At 49.5% G+C, this 17,019-nt stretch overlaps 8 protein-coding genes and 1 non-coding gene across 9 annotated transcripts; 6 read left to right on the top strand and 3 right to left on the bottom strand.

Annotated features, from left to right (window-relative positions):
• Positions 1-1,021: 1,021 nt before the first annotated feature.
• On the top strand, positions 1,022-1,702 carry FOBCDRAFT_198959 (exosome non-catalytic core subunit CSL4; the record flags this gene model as incomplete). The annotated part of the gene is made up of 2 exons (XM_031177086.2): positions 1,022-1,477; positions 1,532-1,702. The coding sequence occupies 2 exons, from the start codon at positions 1,022-1,024 to the stop codon at positions 1,700-1,702; spliced, it is 627 nt and encodes a 208-aa protein (XP_031048219.2).
• Positions 1,703-2,797: 1,095 nt separating this feature from the next.
• Positions 2,798-3,760, top strand: FOBCDRAFT_198958 (uncharacterized protein; the record flags this gene model as incomplete). Its single annotated transcript, XM_031177085.3, has 1 exon — positions 2,798-3,760. One exon carries the CDS (start codon positions 2,798-2,800, stop codon positions 3,758-3,760), a length of 963 nt encoding a protein of 320 aa, XP_031048218.3.
• A 595-nt stretch (positions 3,761-4,355) lies between these two features.
• On the bottom strand, positions 4,356-6,113 carry FOBCDRAFT_24732 (uncharacterized protein). Its single transcript, XM_031177084.3, has one exon. It carries the CDS (start codon positions 5,997-5,999, stop codon positions 4,821-4,823), a length of 1,179 nt encoding a protein of 392 aa, XP_031048217.1. The 5' UTR covers positions 6,000-6,113; the 3' UTR covers positions 4,356-4,820.
• A 1,669-nt stretch (positions 6,114-7,782) lies between these two features.
• On the top strand, positions 7,783-8,687 carry FOBCDRAFT_24724 (uncharacterized protein). The gene is made up of 3 exons (XM_031177082.3): positions 7,783-7,988; positions 8,130-8,488; positions 8,541-8,687. Exons 1-3 carry the CDS (start codon positions 7,896-7,898, stop codon positions 8,602-8,604), a joined length of 516 nt encoding a protein of 171 aa, XP_031048215.1. The 5' UTR covers positions 7,783-7,895; the 3' UTR covers positions 8,605-8,687.
• A 592-nt stretch (positions 8,688-9,279) lies between these two features.
• On the top strand, positions 9,280-9,897 carry FOBCDRAFT_24717 (uncharacterized protein). Its single transcript, XM_031177081.3, has 3 exons — positions 9,280-9,578; positions 9,628-9,702; positions 9,754-9,897. The coding sequence occupies exons 1-3, from the start codon at positions 9,284-9,286 to the stop codon at positions 9,849-9,851; spliced, it is 468 nt and encodes a 155-aa protein (XP_031048214.1). The 5' UTR covers positions 9,280-9,283; the 3' UTR covers positions 9,852-9,897.
• FOBCDRAFT_24715 (uncharacterized protein) lies at positions 9,745-11,146 on the bottom strand. Its single transcript, XM_031177080.3, has 2 exons — positions 10,660-11,146; positions 9,745-10,594 (listed from the first exon to the last, which is right to left on the bottom strand). Exons 1-2 carry the CDS (start codon positions 10,995-10,997, stop codon positions 9,943-9,945), a joined length of 990 nt encoding a protein of 329 aa, XP_031048213.1. The 5' UTR covers positions 10,998-11,146; the 3' UTR covers positions 9,745-9,942.
• A 709-nt stretch (positions 11,147-11,855) lies between these two features.
• Positions 11,856-11,926, top strand: FOBCDRAFT_t80. The gene has a single exon. It is a non-coding gene; the product is annotated as a tRNA-Gly (tRNA).
• A 95-nt stretch (positions 11,927-12,021) lies between these two features.
• On the top strand, positions 12,022-15,257 carry FOBCDRAFT_238092 (uncharacterized protein; the record flags this gene model as incomplete). Its single annotated transcript, XM_059610180.1, has 10 exons — positions 12,022-12,067; positions 12,250-12,540; positions 12,593-12,831; positions 12,879-12,937; positions 12,993-13,249; positions 13,301-13,397; positions 13,447-13,668; positions 14,041-14,107; positions 14,160-14,490; positions 14,740-15,257. The coding sequence occupies 10 exons, from the start codon at positions 12,022-12,024 to the stop codon at positions 15,255-15,257; spliced, it is 2,127 nt and encodes a 708-aa protein (XP_059464486.1).
• Positions 15,258-15,410: 153 nt separating this feature from the next.
• On the bottom strand, positions 15,411-16,756 carry FOBCDRAFT_218813 (nuclear pore complex component-domain-containing protein). Its single transcript, XM_031177075.3, has 2 exons — positions 16,272-16,756; positions 15,411-16,216 (listed from the first exon to the last, which is right to left on the bottom strand). Exons 1-2 carry the CDS (start codon positions 16,484-16,486, stop codon positions 15,670-15,672), a joined length of 762 nt encoding a protein of 253 aa, XP_031048208.1. The 5' UTR covers positions 16,487-16,756; the 3' UTR covers positions 15,411-15,669.
• Positions 16,757-17,019: the final 263 nt, after the last annotated feature.

Here is a 17,019-nt window from a genome sequence, read left to right as displayed (position 1 = left end):
TTGCCAAGGGGTGTGGGCGTGGGTGTGGAGATCCCGCACGTAACCACCTCCTCCACTATTTGCACTAGAAGCCATTCCTCGAACTCCAGGAGGCACCATACATCTGCGTTTTATAGATTTTAGGACGTGTCATTGTGCCAAGTTACCTGGGTTGGCAACTGTTGCTGGGAGATGTTGCCAGTTCAGCCCGTTTAAACGGGCGTAATACGCATCGTACAAGCTGAGGTTGTCGAGCACTGACGGTTGAACAAGTCGAATGCTACAAGCTGAATTCTTCGACTTTGGTTGCTCAGCGCGGTCGATGAACGGTAAACACGTTGTGACTGTACCCAAAACCATGGCTAGAATCTAGACCAACTCATTCGAGACGAGTTGATAACCGACTTAGGACCAGAGTCTTTGGGGAGTCTGGGCAGTCACTCAGCATAACCACCTTGTCATGCCATGCACAACATAACGGCTCTTTGGTCTGGTGACCTCGAATCCGAGGTATGGTAGCTCAGCATTTGCCTTGTCCTGCTTCCATGACGAAGCCTATGTCTCCATGCCCAAAAGACCTTACCGCTTCCCCGCCCATGCATCTCTTAGTAGCCGGACTACTGCATTGCATCGTGTAAGCGAGGAGGAACATAAAGATCCGATAGACTCGTCGTCGAATAGTGTTCTTGCATGAAAGCTCGGCTCCGATTCGGCGGACTCAGTTATGTGTAGGACGGAGTTAGTCGGCAGGGACTTAAGCACCACTTTGGCGCTTACATAACACACAAGCTCCAATGTCGGCCCCGCAATTGAAAGCCGTCCCGATGGATTGGGAGAATTTCAGCAAAGTCTGGATGCAATGAGACTGCATTACTGCAAGGCTGAATTGAGCTTTCGTCATCCAAAACCCAACTCCGATATTCCGCAAAGATTGAGCTGACGACTTCCGGTGAATAAGCATATTCACCCACGCGGGAGCTGAATAAAGCAAAGCCTTCACACCCTTCACCGCAAGCTCACCTAAGCACCTAAATCGAGGGTTATGGCTGTCGACGACATTCCCTCCGTTGCCCTGCCCGGCAATGTCCTAGGCCCGGTCACCAAATTTGCGCCCGGGGCCGGTACACATGTTTACGAAGGCAATGTTGTTTCTTCTCTGCTTGGCCGAGTCACCGTGACACCCCCGACAAAGAACCCCGGCCCTCAAAAGCGTCTCAACAAGATCACTGCACCTACGACAGAGGAGCTTGCTACTATTTCCGTTTCCCGACATGGCCGCAAGCGCGAGATACTGCCCGACGTCGAGAATATTGTCCTCGCGCGTGTCCTGCGCCTGATGCCAAAGCAAGCCATTGTGGTGATTCAGCAAGTTGGCGACACAGTTTTGCAGACAGAGTGGCAGGGTGTGATCAGAGTGCAAGACGTGAGGGCAACAGAAAAGGATAAGGTTAAGATTTACGAGTCCTTTAAGCCTGGCGACATCGTCCGCGCGCAAGTGGTGAGTTTCCCTACTCCATCGTATAGGGTGGTGGTGTTGACATATTCGTGCTAGATTTCTCTCGGAGACCAGGCCAACTACTACCTATCGACGGCTTCAAACGAGCTGGGCGTTGTTATGGCTACGAGTGAGGCGGGTAATGATATGGTCCCTATCAGTTGGAAAGAATACAGAGATCCCGAAACAGGCATTTGCGAACCTCGAAAGGTTGCAAAGCCAAGCTGAGCTTGCAGTTTTGTTTGAGAGCTGCCCTGATACAACAAGGACACCCGACATCGCTTGTCTCAGAATAATCTGGCTAGGAGACCTGTCCGCCGTGGAACAAGAGCACACACAAACTCTATATTCTACAGGAAACAAGGCACTCGTTCGTCATTATAGCCACAGGATTCCATTCATACTATGGCTTTCAGTCGTCATCTCATGACGCGAGGCTTCTCGCATAAATGCCAATTCGTCTGGCTGAACTCGTTGCTCAAATCCGATAAAACAGACGGGACTCGAAGAAGAATCCACAATGACGAGAATTGAGCCCAGGACCGCCGGACGATAATGAGTTGGGCCTGCCCTAGAATCAACTTAGAAACTTGATCTAAAGCTCATACCACCTGAGAAGCGCGTTCCCAGAGTTATTGCATGCGATGTAACATGATTAGATATGGTGACGTGACGTGGCCCTGTTTATTCATTCCAACAGCAATTTGTTAGATTGAGTCATGCAATGTCGTTTGTTGTTCTTTGACACTTGATTGTCTATGTCTTTGCTCCATTAGTGGAACAAATGACTACCTAAACAAAGCAGATAGGTAAATCAACTGCCTGGTCTTGGTACGTGAAGAAATCAACGTAAATAACATCAACTCGCAATGTCTCGATTAACTACTGTAACATGCGTTGGGATACAAGAAACGCCATTTGTTTCGTAGTCTAAAATACCCTGCCACGACTGGACCCTGATCACCAAGACACGCGCCACTGAAATCGCCTGCTCAGCCGCCCAAGCGCCTCCCCGCCCCTCATGCTATCGCGTGTCCAAGGCGCCAAAGCCACTGCCCGCATTCGGTTCAGCGACAAAAATAGGGACACTTGAGCTGACTATCCCTGTATTCATTGAAACCTTTCTTTTTGAAACCACACCCACGACTTTTATATTCATCCCTTGGTGGTAATAATTGCTTCGCTGGCATATTCTCAGTGATTGTATGGCTTATTGCAACTATAAACCTCTCCTAACGTCCGCCTTGCATCTTCAGTAACCGCCGACGGCTCACATACAACATCATATATGCGCCGGCCATGTCAACGACAATGGTCATGACAATGGCAGCGCCCACTCTCTCTGCTGATTCTACGCCGTGCTGCCCGGGCTGTGGCTACTCATTACCTCTTGATCACAGCCAAGTTCAACTACTTGAGGCCCAGGCCCGTATCGAAGACCTCGAAAACCAGGTCCGTCTTCTCAATGAGAAGGCCACTGCCGCCGTCGATCGCTGGGCCGATTACGAAGATGAACTTGCCAATTTGCGCGCTCAGCTACCCTCATCTCCAACTCAGAAGCAACTTCCTGCGACGCCTACAAACCCTCGCATGTCATTCCTACAAAGCGGCACCAGTCGGCTATCATCTTTCCTCTCCCCGCGCAAGTCACACGAACTTCCCCATATCGACACCAACCCCTCTCGACCTTCCAACCAGCGTTCCATAAGCAGCCAATCGCACCGCCCACAACAGTTGCAACCCCCGCCATCTCCATCAGCCGAAGATCTTCTGGAGGCGCTCAATCGAGAACAATGCTTGCGCAAGGAAGCCGAAGGCAAGGTTGCAGCTACCAGCCAGGAGGTTGAGGAGCTTAGCGCTGCCCTCTTCGAGCAGGCAAATGAAATGGTCGCCGAAGAGAGGCGGGCACGAGCAAAGCTGGAACAGCGCGTGGATGAGCTGGAGCGACGAGATCAAGAGAAACGAAGACGTCTGGATAAACTAGAAGGCGCCATGACGAGGATCGAAAGAGTAAGGTTACTACTGGCAGAGGCGGAAGAGGATGTCGAGTCAAGCAAAAAGACTGTCAAAGAGATCGAGGAGCTAGAAAGGCAGCAGGAAGAGGAAGAACGAAAAGAAAAGGAGCAATCAAAGCCGAAACAGCCTCAGTATGACAACCGTGATTCGGTTTACAGCGTATCTGTTGATGAGCATCCGGAAAGACAGTCTCTGGAAGGGCACAGTAACAAAGAACAGCTGAATGATAATATCGGAGGAGAAAGGGCTACAATGACCTCCCGAGCTTAGATTGTTTATGCCCCTCGGTTGGCCAAGGCGCAGGCAGGGCAGGATTCGAGGATGAAATACCTTATTAATGCATAATGAAGAACGATACATCTTGCGGGACCAACAGCCATGGAGCATGGAGTCGGCTAAAGCGGAATATTAGGAATGGGGCGTTACGTGGTACGGGGCGAAGAATGCAATAGAGTGTACGATGATGAGCATATAATAGTATGAACGGTCTACCTTTAACATACAACATACGGCGTAATATGAGTGCAGTCAGTTCATAGTCATGGCGCTCCTTACCTGTAGCCTCTCCTTGTGAAATACAGGAGTGATTTATCACATAAAGCTATATTATATTGGCAACTACTGATTTTGATTGCAATATGTCTAACTTCGCTCAGTCGTGAGAGCAAACCTGTATAGGTAGGTGTTTAACGATGGGACAAACGTGTTCTCGTAAAAAGGAAACATCGCACTTGTTCAACGTTGCTCTTTCATACCGTAACTTCTAGAATTACCACGATTGGTGTACCGTCACCTATCAAATTCATGGTAATCTCCCAGGTTTGGTTGCCATTAGTCACAGAAACAAACTCGGTTGGCTCGAAGACAGATGGAGATGAATATGTCATGTTGAAGAGGATTATGTACTAAGAAAGCCAGAAGATATTTCTGGAGTATGGATCAAAACCGTTAACTCCCCCAAGTTATCCAAACATAGAGTAGAACTTTGGTGTTCTGACAGTGGACGGGGTCAGGGCTCGAAGCTACGCCATTGCTTACAGCCATGCTGAACTATTCCATCGTCGACAATAACCCAAAACTCTACTCGTAACCCCCACGTACACATTACCGAGGATCATTACACCTGTGTCCTCTCATGGCTGAGTATCGAATTATCCGCAAGCCATATCCCGATGAGAAAAATGCCATTCTCTTGACGCCGCTGTTGCAAAATGATTCGAAGGTGACGCCCCTCCTGTAACACCAAATGTTTTCTCTGGTAACAAGGACGATTAAGCATGATATCGCTCGCATGTAAAGTTTTCCATGATAGAAGTCGCTTGATACCGGTTTAGATTCGGTTGTGCGCGCCAGGGGAGCCACTGCCATACGATGAGCGCCTGGCAGTCGAAGCAGGCATATGTGGAGGCGGCAGACTCGAAGGATCGTCAGCGAGAAGATCCTCAAGGAACGCACTAGGGGCGCGTTGACTTGGTGGTCGATTGAGATTGAGGGTCGAGTTGCTGATGTCCCTTCGGCCTTGGAATGAAGGTGACTCTGGAGGACTTGGATTTAAGGTATGTCGTGAAGGAGTGCCAAAGTGACCGCGAGAATCAGGGCGTAAGTTGGTCATGCTGATGTTATTATCATGCTGGCCACCGGGAGAGCTGGTGCCAGCCGCATAAAAGCCAGATGGTAAAAATGCAGAGCCACGATTGCCAGCCCCATTGCCTGATGCTGCGGCAGTTGGGGAGAAAAACAGATTGGAGGCGCTAGGGGTTGACGACAGAACAGGTCCACGGGTGGTTCGTCGCACGCCGCGACCAGCAGAGAGAGACATTGTCGATCCGGTATCAGTGTATTTGTAGAAGGGCGCAGGGGGCGCAGGAAAGCCTGTCTTTGCGTTCTCGTCATGTTGGGCCTTGGCTGCTCGCTCAACAGACCGATGAAGGAGGATGCCAACGATAAGACGCCAGAGTAGGATGGCGAGCCCAAGAGCGCCAAGGATAGCCCCAACTGCAATAAATACGGTTCCGTCAGGGGCACTCGAGTGCCGCATGAAAGGAGCGTTGTTAGTAGGGGGAACAGAAGGAGCTGGATAAGTAGGAATTGGCTTGTATCTTGTCAAGGTAGGCATAGCTTCTTCCGTGCCAGAAGAGGCGATGGATGTGATTGTGGACTGAACGTCTTTGGTTTTGGTTGGACCCTCTCCTGTCGCAGTACTGGCCTGATCCTCTTTCGCAGTAGACTTGGACTTTTCTTTTTCCTCCGTTTTCGAAGGCTGCTCGTCTTTCGTTGACGCAGGCTTCGCGTTATCCTTCGTCTCAGTACTAGCCGGCTCAGCAGCTGTATTGGTGGGTTTATTGGCATCGCTATTCTTCGAATCGGTCGCCTCAGGAACAGCAGATGGGTCATTATTCTTGGGGTCATCCTTGGTATCTTGGGCCATAGCCAGGCCCCCATACAGTGAAACGGAGGCAAACACCGAGACCAAAAGGTCTGGTCTCGGTAGGTAGTTGATCGGTCTCATGCTGAACTAGTCGTTTCAAACGGCTATCTCTAAGAATGGTTGTCCGAACAAAATACGTCCTTGAAATCGATGTCAAGTATTGTTGGAGAAGGATCTCTCGTGAGACAGGCGTTGGGAAAAACCGAATGATTGTGTGAAATTTCGTTTTGAGATCGATCAAGGGCGGGTGAGATAAGTTGAGTATATCGAGGATGCTTAGGAATGTCAAAGGGGGAGGTCGAGCCTTGATTTAGCAGATGTATGCTCCCGTTATGAAATAGCGCTTAGAAAAACAGGCGTGTTTTCTTCGAGAACCTGGAAGTAGGAGGCGACTTATTGCTCGATAGTTATGAGTACGTCTGAAGGGATATACCGCGTCCTGTCCTGGCAAGGGGGGCGCGGAGTGAAGATAGCAAGCGAGAGATGGGTAATTAGTGAAGCGGCGGTTATCTGTGCCGGCCTCCCGTAACTCGAACGAAAGAATACAACAAGCACTAAGAAAGAAATAAAGAATGTAATAACTGCATAGGTGAGCGAGCGAGTGGGCGAGACGCACTACCAAAAATCGCGTTAGCAATTGTATGATAGAGTGAAGATCGGGTTGAAGCGATGGGACGGGGAAGGGACTGAAAAGACGGGGTCGCACGACAGAGGCAGAAGCGGGCAGGGACTGGGGCTTGCTGCACCTTCCTAATGCCTGCCTGTCAATGCGTGGGCCAGGTGTTTGCGAAGGGCAGGCCAGTAAAAAGGAGAATGGTGCACCTGATGTTTAAGATCGAATAGGTCTAGACCAGGTGTTGTTGGGAGGATCTCATTCGCCCATGTTCGATAGCGTCTGTCTGAAAAACATTAGCAACACTGCAAATATCAGGAGAACCGCGGTCTTTATTAATAGAGGCTAATGCGGCAATTGTTTTGAGTGTCCAGCGGCTATTAACACTCTAGATTCATTTAGTGACAGACACGGCTCGCCGGCGCGCTTGTATGGTGGTCAGCTTTGAATCCCCAGCGGCTGGCTGTTTTGGCCCACGAACCTCGATGGCTCTTAGTGTTGTGCCTGAGAGCCTAGTCTAATGGTTGCTCCAAAGCATGGTGTGTACATGCAAGTAAATACATGACAGGTACCCAGCATCTCTCGTTGTCCGGCTATAAACGTAACAGGCACGATTGATTGTCAATATCCTGTTACATTTGACGAATACTTAGGTGTATACCCGATCCGCGACGGTTGGGCATCGTTAGAGTGGCTTCCTGTCGCTACCCTTTCTTGATGCGTTATCTTGCAGATAAAGATGCTGTGTCCGAACCGTTGGACACCGTTGAAACGGCATGCAAAGTGAAATGTTTCAACGATGAGAATGCAACTCCCTACAATATTTATTTGAATAGAGTTTGGCTGTCATCAATATCATGTGCGCCACAACATCATATTTCGGTCCCTTACATATGCCCTGAATATCTACAAGACCCTGTGTACATAACCCAAGGTGATACTCGTCACTATCCGCAGCTCAACTCCATTGTTTTCAGGGTCCTGCGTGAGCGGAGTGAGCATCGCACCGACCAGCGGGGTAATCAATGTGACATGGCTCTCTACAACGGGGATCTTTTGCGTCTCCGCGAGTGGATTCTTGTGTTTTGCAGTTTATGACACCCAGCCACGCGGATGTCTCCACGACCACGACCCACTTCACGAAGTCGCACTTCCAGGTTGTGTGGGTCTGCTCAGCGATAGATCACGTGATCTACATCGGCGCTAAAGCAAGGCCGGTCCCGTCCACGCGTGAGCCTCGTCACTGTCAGCCTCCAGTCCCAAGCATCGTCAACACTATCATTCGCCAACGATCAGCGATCCTGCAATATCAGACACCTATACTACAAGAATCAAGCCTCTCGCAACGCACATAATCTGTAGCCATGGAGGAAGAGCGCCTTTGGAAGTTTCGACGGCCTGAGTGGCTTAACACGGTTTGGGCCCGAAATGCTGGTGTCTACAGCGCCGGAGCTATTGTACGTTGAACCTATAAAAGTGTCCCCTGCTTGAGTATTTGGCGTTTCTTCTTCGTTGCATGGCTCTCTCAATGCATCATGCGCGACTTTATGCGCCCGCTTTGTCAATAGTTTTGGTACTCACCACCTGGTGCGCTTTAGTTCTCCATCGCCTTTTACATCATGCTCGATTCCGCAGTTTGGTCCAAGTCATCACGCAACGGCTCCGATATCCATGTCAAGTTTGTTGACTGGCTGCCCTTTATCTTCTCTAGCTTGGGCATGCTTATCATCAATTCAGTCGAAAAGCAACGCCTAAGCGCCGATTCCTTCAGCTACAGTGGAAATGGGGTAGCGTGGAAGGCTCGCGTGGTCCTGTTCTTAGGTTTTGCTGCTCTCGCTGGTGGAATGGCTGGTGGTGTCACCGTCTTTGTTCTCAAGTTTGTTGTGCCCAGCGTCGCTATGCCTGCTCTGGGTATGGGAATTGAGAATGTGCTCAGTAACGCTCTTGTTGGCGTTAGGTAAGAAGAATCTTACCCCAGGAAATCGATTGTTTCCACTAATTCCGCACAGCTCCGTCGTCCTTTGGATCAGCCAGAACATGGAAGACGAGTACTCTTACAACCTCTCCCTGTAGGAACACCGCAAACCGACCGGAAGAAACTTTCGAATTCGGATGATGCTGGGGCGTATTGATGGGTTAGGCTGCATTCTTGGAGATGAAGACAAGCTGTACGATTAAGAGACAGAGCTTACAGCATATTACACCAATGGCACATGGTCGCCCTATTGATGTTCCACATCTAGGAGCACATGGCAAATAGTACTGGCGACAACATACCTGAACACAACTCGACTATCATCGGTACATGTCGAGTATATACCTTTTTCTGAAATAAGCATGGTTCAGAGTTAACATTTGTAAGGACGGAGTTAGGGGGGCTATTACACGTTGAATGCAATCCTGACTTTTGAGCTTGGAGGCAGCGGGTGTCCAGAAGCATGAGACTACGTGAATTTGAGCAGATACCCAAAGTGAGGAGCTTATTAATTGCCTACTCGGTAGTCGTGCGAGTGATACTGAGCTCTTTGCATGCTTGTTGGAGGTAGGCACAAATGTTTGTGCAATTGCCCTGGCCAGATAGGCTGAAGCAGCTAAGATGACTAGACGAAGACACCCCGGGACACCCCACAGAAAGTCAACAGAAGGTGACATAACATCTGACTTTACATAACCAATTTTTGATCACCTTCAACTTCTTGGATAGTTACATTTCTTTCATATCACAACGGCCAACAAAATTGAAGATTTCGCGATGGCAGATCGAACACGGACAACAACGAATGGCACGGGGGTTCCCCGCTCTCGCAACGGCGCCTCTTCAGCAGGCGTTCGTCGTAATCTATTCCAAAGCCAGTTGACCCGGCGACCTACCGCTGGATCGACTTCTACGTCTGCCGAAACACTGCATTCAGACGTCGATATTTTATCTGATACATCTGAGATCGTAGTTCGCGATAAGCACGGAGAAATTGAGCTCGGAGACCCTCCGACACCGATGATGGAAGACGAGGATGAGTTGCCCCTAGATCATAGGCAAGAGTGTGAGAGTAAGACATGCGCAGGACTAGAGATCTACCAATGCTAAAATGCGAGTAGAGGAAAGACAACGTCTGGCAGAAGCAGTTAAACATCACCAGATGCATCGTCATGCTATGACCGAACAACCTGAAGGTGCGACATGGGCTTGTCTTTGTTATTCTCATCTTATTAACGCCGCAATAGAACTTCTTGAAGCTGTGAGAGCAAGTCTACGAGCCAAAGTGGCAGCCCTTGCCGAAGATAATTGGATGTTTGAACCAGAAGAACAGCCCCGTGGTTAGCCCAGTCTTTTATTTACCTTACAACGCCTGCTGTCTATTTTTTCTCAAGGCAATATGGTATACCATCATCCAACCCCACAGATCAAATCGTCTAGTCTAGACCTTCCGCTGCGGGGGCATCTTGCCGTTGCGTAACCTGCTTACGCTTTGGCTTTTCTGGTTGGCCACCACCGCCGCCAAAGAAACCGCTCATCATATCCATAAGGGGGTTGCTTTGTCGAGGCTTGGACAGGCCGAAGTACATCTCTCCAACCATCTCAAGCGCCTCGGCCCATGATCCCGCCTCGTTGATTTGTGTGGCATACTTGGACACCAAAGCACGGTAGAGTTCGGGTGCGCCGCGTTGAATAGCAAGAAGGAGAAAGCCAAGAAAGTTGAGTAGAGGCAGGCTTGGGAAGATGCGGATGTCACCAGCGGAGCTCGATACGTCTTGGACACCAAGGTTCGGGTTATCGTTGGAGAGGGAGCTGGTGAAGAGGCGGTAGCAGGTATTGGCAGCACGAACATTGCCAACGAGGAGATATGGGAGAACTGCGCGGCCGGCGAAGAGAGCCGCTTGATGAGGCTCGCTCTCCTTGTACCAATTATATTCCATCTTTGTCAGAATCTCGGGCGAGTCCTTGGTCCCCAATATCAAATGTTTCTCGGCCTCGTATGTATCGTGCTCCTCAGCATATAGTGAGCCAGCGACATGGTGAAGCTCAGGATCTCCAGCTGGATATTCGCCAAATTTTGCTGACCAACTTTCCCCAATAATGTCAGTATGCTCGTTCGCGATATCTCATCAAGACAACGATGTAGCACTTACGCTATGATTTCACCGATAAACTTCTTCCTCGTAGGCTCGCCAGCCTCGAATAGTCGCAGACAGGTCAATAGTCTACCCTTGGCGGTAGCATCAGGTTTGAGTTCTGCCTGCTTGTAGACGTCAACCAGCATAGCACACAGGTCTCCTCCACTACCACCCTGCCCCGCGCGCAGCAAAGCTTGGGATACATTGGAGAGGATATCGATCGCGGCAGGCCAGTTGGAGGTCTTGATATAACGAGATGCCGCGACACGGGTCTGCTGTTGAGCTTCGTAATAATCACCCTCTTCGATCTTGGCCTGTAGCCGGGCAACTATGCGGTCAACCTTGCTGGCCATGGTAAGGCGTTTGTAGGGTGAGTGACTTGAGGAAAGCTTTGTGGATTGGCGGCGATGTGACCAGAAGAAATGTAGTGACGTAGAATACCTAACGATATTGAGGTGAGGTCTTGCAGCTCAGGTGGGCGACTGTTGGTGGAGGGGCACAGGTTGGCCATGGCCAGTACGTACCCGAAGCTTCAAGCTGGGCTCCGTCAGAAAGAGTGGAGGTCCACAAGAAAGGTCCACTTTGGTAATGGCTCAGGCTAGATAGAAGCCCCTCCGTAAGGACTTTTCTCTCCTTGCCTTGACGTGAGAACCACACGAACCTCGCTCTTGGAATCCAAACTCTACCCTGGGCCAGCTTTATACTATCAAAGGCTGTACCACTGCAGGACATACTGTCTACTGGAAGTGCATCAACTTCCCAGACGTAGACAGCGTAAGTCCCAGCTGGCCTTTACCCTCTTTGGTGCCGTGTCAACATCCAGTACCGGTATGCCAAAACTTGGAATGTTATGCCGTCCCACATCCCTCCTGCTTATAGCAACTGATTAGATTATATACCGAACTTGCATGCAAACACGGTACTTTGAGCTTCGATCCATATTGCTTATGTTGGGCTAAAGTCAGCGTTGTGGCGGAAGAGAGTTAAAACTAATACAGTAAGGTTCGTTTCTGCCCCACAAGACGATCTTAAGCAAGTCATAGGCGGATCCTATCAGCTTCGACTGATATAAGAAGCTCGCAATCACCTGTTTGCTCCGTCTCAACTCTTCAACATAGGTAGGCAGATAGCAATTTCTCGTTACACAGAATGCAGTTCAGCATCCATTTCCTACAAAGGCTATCAACTCTCGCATCTATTAACGAATAGAAGCGTGATTAGTTTAGTGGTAAAATCCTCCTCTCCCATGGGAGGGTCCCGAGTTCGATTCTCGGATCACGCATTGTCTTTTGCGTCTTGCGGGTTCATGTCTTTTTTGGCCCTCGACCAATATCAGTCATGGCAGTAGTGCTTAATATAGTACCGTCCCTGATCAAAATGCAGGTGGTTTGCTTGTGTTGCCGTGTTCCATCTTCTGATATAGGTATGCTGCCTTAAGATTAGCAAATACAGAGGATGAAATAGAAGAGTGTGTTTGCTTTAATTACTTATATTTAATATCTTGTAGAAAAACTCCGTTTCGTCCGATTTTAAACTGTCAGTTGCCTAGCTACCTGCCAGTATGTCGATGGGCAATTATACCTTATGCACACAATCTATATGTAGTTATGTATGTTCTTGACTTTCCAGTAGTTCCCTCCGGGGCTTCTACCCGAACCGATAGCAGTCCGGCATCTCCCCGCCGGGACCCCAGTTCCCGCACGTTGTTACATGGACATCAACATGCCGAAGCCGGCCTTAATACTTGTCCATTCAATGTTGCTAGGCTTAAGTCCGCCATTTATAAAGAGCCCAAGGCCTCGATCTCTTGGTTCCTGTCTTCATTTGTTTTGAACTTAAGTACTTCCCCAACCACGTCATACGCAGAAGATATTATGGCCTCATCTGCCCTCCAGCGTAAGCAGATCATCTGAAGTTCGTTAAAGCATCACCCTAACAACTCTTGTAGGTCTCGTACGCTTTGTACCAAGATCTAGTCCTTCCAAGATCCTTATCGGTCAGCCCGCAGACAAGGATATTGATGTTGGTGCTGCCTTACGCAAGGGTCAAGAGGTTGCTGTCAATGTTTGGTCAGGCTCATCAGTCCTATCCCCAGGATCCTCGACTGGTACTACCGAAACCATTGACCGCGTCCTGTCCCCTCTTGCCCAAAATGAGATCGGTACTATTCGGTGTGTCGGTTTGAATGTATGTAAAGCTACTTCTGGAAACCGCAGGATCTGACTCGCCATTAGTACAGAAAGCACGCTGCCGAATGTGGACTTGATCCCCCAGCAATCCCGGTCATCTTCATGTAAGTCTGCCTGATCAGTAATACAAGACTAGGCTTTGAGTTGACCTGTAGATAGGAAACCAGCGACAACAATCGTGGATCCTTGGCCAGCTCGTGGGACCATTCCCAAGCTGAGCCAGGTGGACGAGTCTGGTGATTACGAGGCAGAATTGGCTGTGGTAATTGGTAAGACGGCTAAGAACGTCAGCGAGGCCGAAGCTTTGGACTACGTTCTTGGATACACTGCCGCCAACGATGTTTCCAGCCGTACTCAACAGCTAAACCAATCTCAATGGTCCTTCTCAAAGAGCTTTGATGGGGCTTGTCCATTAGGTAAGGTCATCTGAGGTTATGGTTGATTGAGCTAACAATTTCCCTTTATAGGCCCAACACTGGTTCTCAAATCTCTTATTACAGACCCTACTAAGCTTCACATGCGAGGGTTAAAGAACGGCGAAGTGTATCAGGAGAGCGGCACTGAGTAAGTAGCACCACACAGTTATGCGAACTTCCCCACTAACTTCACTCAGTGACCTCATCTTTTCTGTCCCCAAGATTATCAGCTGGCTGTCTCAAGGCACTACACTTCCTCCGGGAACTGTCATTGTCACTGGTACCCCCGCAGGTGTTGGAATGGGCCGAACCCCCAAGGATGCGCTCCGGCACGGCGACGAATTTGCGGTTGAGATTCTGCCTCATATTGGAACACTCACCAACATCTTTGAGGATGAGAAGAGTGGCTTCATGACTAAGTTATAAACACTAAACAGGGTAGATAATTGTACATATGATCGCTCTGGGTAATCCTTGGTTCAATGAATGAAATCTCAATATGAGTTCATGAGTGATGCGTCGTGGGAATTACTGAACTGGTCAAAATAACGAATGATGGCGACTGACTTGATTAAGAAGAGCCAAGACATGTCAGCGTGAGAATCACGTAATGTGCTGTCTCACTACTTTGTTGTATTCGCACCGCTCCGATTCTGTCTCTATTGTAAGCTACTTTCATTTATCTGTCATACTGTGATTGCACCTAACCTGGAGAATTCGTCTGATTGTTCGCAAAATAAACCCTACGACTATTCTCCTGCAACCATTGTCATCCATTACTTTTTATCAAGAATATTGGGAAATATGTCGGCCCATGTTACTGTACCTCAGACGATGAAGGCATTAAGACTGGTTGAGGTAAAGTTGTCTACCTAGACCTTGTGCTTTTCGCACCCGTTGACGTATTTAGCTTCATAAGAACTACACCCTTCTCCATGATGTCCCTGTGCCCAAGCCAAAGCCCGATGAAGTTCTCATCCGTGTAGCAGCCGCTGGCTTTTGTCACACCGATCTCATGGTTTATCATGGCATAACCCAGGTATCATTGCCTTTCATCGGCTCTCATGAACCAGCCGGAACAATAGTCGGTCTTGGCTCTGATGTACCTGAGATATGGCATATAGGGGATCGTGTGGGAGTCACAAACTTTATGGATCCTTGCCAAGGCTGCAACGGATGCAAATGGGCTATGCAGAGTCTTGGGTCGCTCGATCCACGTTTCTGTGATAATAGGACTATGTGTGGCATCATTCGTCGTGATGGAGCCTTTGCCGAATACATGGCTTCCTGGCATGGTGCTGTGGTGTCCTTGCCTGGCAGCATAGGTTTTGAGCAGGCGGCCCCTTTGATGTGTGCCGGGGTGTGTTTCCCAGAGCTGAAAGTGTTCTATTGCCCGTGCTATGCTGACAACCAATCTCAGGCAACTGTGTGGCATGCCATTAACCAGGCAGATATAACAAAGGGCGAGACCATTGGCATCATCGGTATAGGTGGCCTTGGGATTTTGGGCATTCAATTCGCAAAGGCTCGAGGCTATAGGGTGGTGGCTATTGACAACCATGAGGTTGGTTTGAAGCTCGCTTCTGGAGTTCCCTCTCACCTCCAACCGGATCTCATACTCAAGCTTGATGACCCAGAAACTATTCAGAAGATCTCTGATTTTACCGATGGAATTGGTCTCAAAGCTACCATTGTATGCACCAGCGACGATGCTGCCAACGACTGGGCTGCTCAACGCTTGCAACCAAGAGGAGTATTAGTCGCCGCTGGCTTTCCAGAGCATGGCCTTAAATTCGACCCTATGAATCTCATCCTGAGAGAGATTTTCGTCAAGGGAACAGTCCATGGTAGTATGGATGAGACTAGAGAGATGATGGAATTTGTAGTTCAGCATGGAATACGCAGTCATTTGACTTTGCTCACGATGGAGGAGGCAGAAGATATCGCGGCCAAGTCAGAAGCTCACGCTTTCACGGGTCGTCCTGTTGTCAAGATTGGAATGCACTGAATGGATTTGGCCTGGGATCTTTGTCAGTTCCTCTGCTGGTCGATTGCGGCTGCAGAGGCATGAGAAATGCTCTGTTCTCAAGAATATCTGCCTCCCTACGCATGTTGGCATGAGACAACCGTGCAGTTTCGAGCTTATCGAATACCCAGTTTGGTATCTCCGCAGCGATCTTCTTGAATCACTGGTCGGGTGGTGCATGTAAATCATTAGTTTTGTTATTGAGGAGTTTTCTGACTCCCGCTGCGAACCCTTCACAAGAATATCAACATTGGGTTTCTAATAGGCCAGATTCCATGCACATTGAACACAGTGTCTCCCGGCCGAATGGCAAGCAAGACTCACATAGCTTGAGCCCTTCCTGTATCACGAACGTGCTTGTCCAAAATGTCTACCTTCATTATTCAACCCTGAATCACAAGTTCCAGGCATTACCTGACGGTCGCCGTCCCTTCTCGTATAACCACTTGCTGTTCAACCCGACACTTGTTCGCTTGCCTCCAGCGGAACCGGGAGAGGTAGGATCTGAGAAGAGGTTGGCAGAAGAGCTAGCCGCAAATGGGCTCGTTGATCCAAAAGAAGACCTTCTTCCATTGCCGAAACTGTTGACGCTCTTCTGGAAAAGAGGGCTGCCCAACGGTGAGCCAGCCGCTCCCTGTACGAGAGGACTTCCTCGCCCAGAAAGAGGTGAGCTGCCATAGCTTCCTCGGCTTCCAACAGAGCCACCTATGGAAGGTGTGCGTGAGTATCGAGGAGGCGTGCTGAACTTCGCATCGGGGGTCGGGGCGGCCGAGGAGGGGTCCAGGCCCAGCAGCTTGCGCTGAGCAGGTGTCAGAGGGATATCGGAGAGATCGTCTTTCGGTCGAATCAAGGGCAGACACGCGATGCCAATGTTGATAAATGGTATGAGGTTGAGAATGAACCATGCCCAGCTCAAGTATATCCTAAAAGAGCTAGGAACACTAAAGACTGGAGTTAACGGCTGGTCGGTCGCAAAAGACGTCCGCGAAAACTCACACTTGAGAGCCAATGTTAAGCTTGGCTAAGAGCTGCGCAGACCAGAATCCTAGCAGCGCAATGACATTATAGGCGATCTGGCGCACATTCTTCTCGGAGAAGGTCGTCGCATTACGACGCCTGGCGATCTCGTTGAGTCGTGGATGACGCCAAGTACCTGGGCTATCGGTCACTGGAGGACCGCCAATGGTAGTCGTTCTGACGGGAGTGGCCATGTTGGGTGTCTGGAGTTTAAAAGACGTGAACCGCTGCCGACAATAGTGATTTTGAGCTTGGTTCTGTTGTTTGTCGAATGTCCTTCAGTCTCTTGAACGTTCTGCAAGACTGGCCAGTTCTCTGCGATGTCTCGAAACTTCAAAAGAGAAAATTTCCCGTCTACAATGTCCCTGTTGGTTAGTATGTATATCGTCCTGGCCGAAGCCGTGGTGGGCTTGGTTGCTCCCTTTGGTATGAGATTTGTTGATGTAAAGAGATGAGGGAGTGCGATCCCCTGCTAGAAAACACAATGCCTAGGCCACTGCTACAGCTTATTAGCTCGGGTCGTTGCAGCGCGACCAGCACGGACCATGCTTCAGGTAGAAGAACGCCACAATATTACTTCAAGCCACAGCTCTTTCAGCCTCCTTGCTCCACTGAACACCTCCCTGCCTTACCTAGAGTACGGAGTCCCTAGTCGTGAATCAGGTACGACGGGCTCCTGTGGTAATGTACCGTGACGCGCTCAGCAACTTCCCGGCTCGTGGGCGTA

The sequence above is a fragment of the Fusarium oxysporum genome, chromosome III, assembly GCF_013085055.1.
Source record: "Fusarium oxysporum Fo47 chromosome III, complete sequence".
Classification (NCBI taxonomy): Eukaryota; Fungi; Ascomycota; class Sordariomycetes; order Hypocreales; family Nectriaceae; genus Fusarium; species Fusarium oxysporum.
The sequence above is the reverse complement of the archived record's forward strand: the minus strand, read 5'-3'. Positions and strand labels throughout refer to the sequence as shown.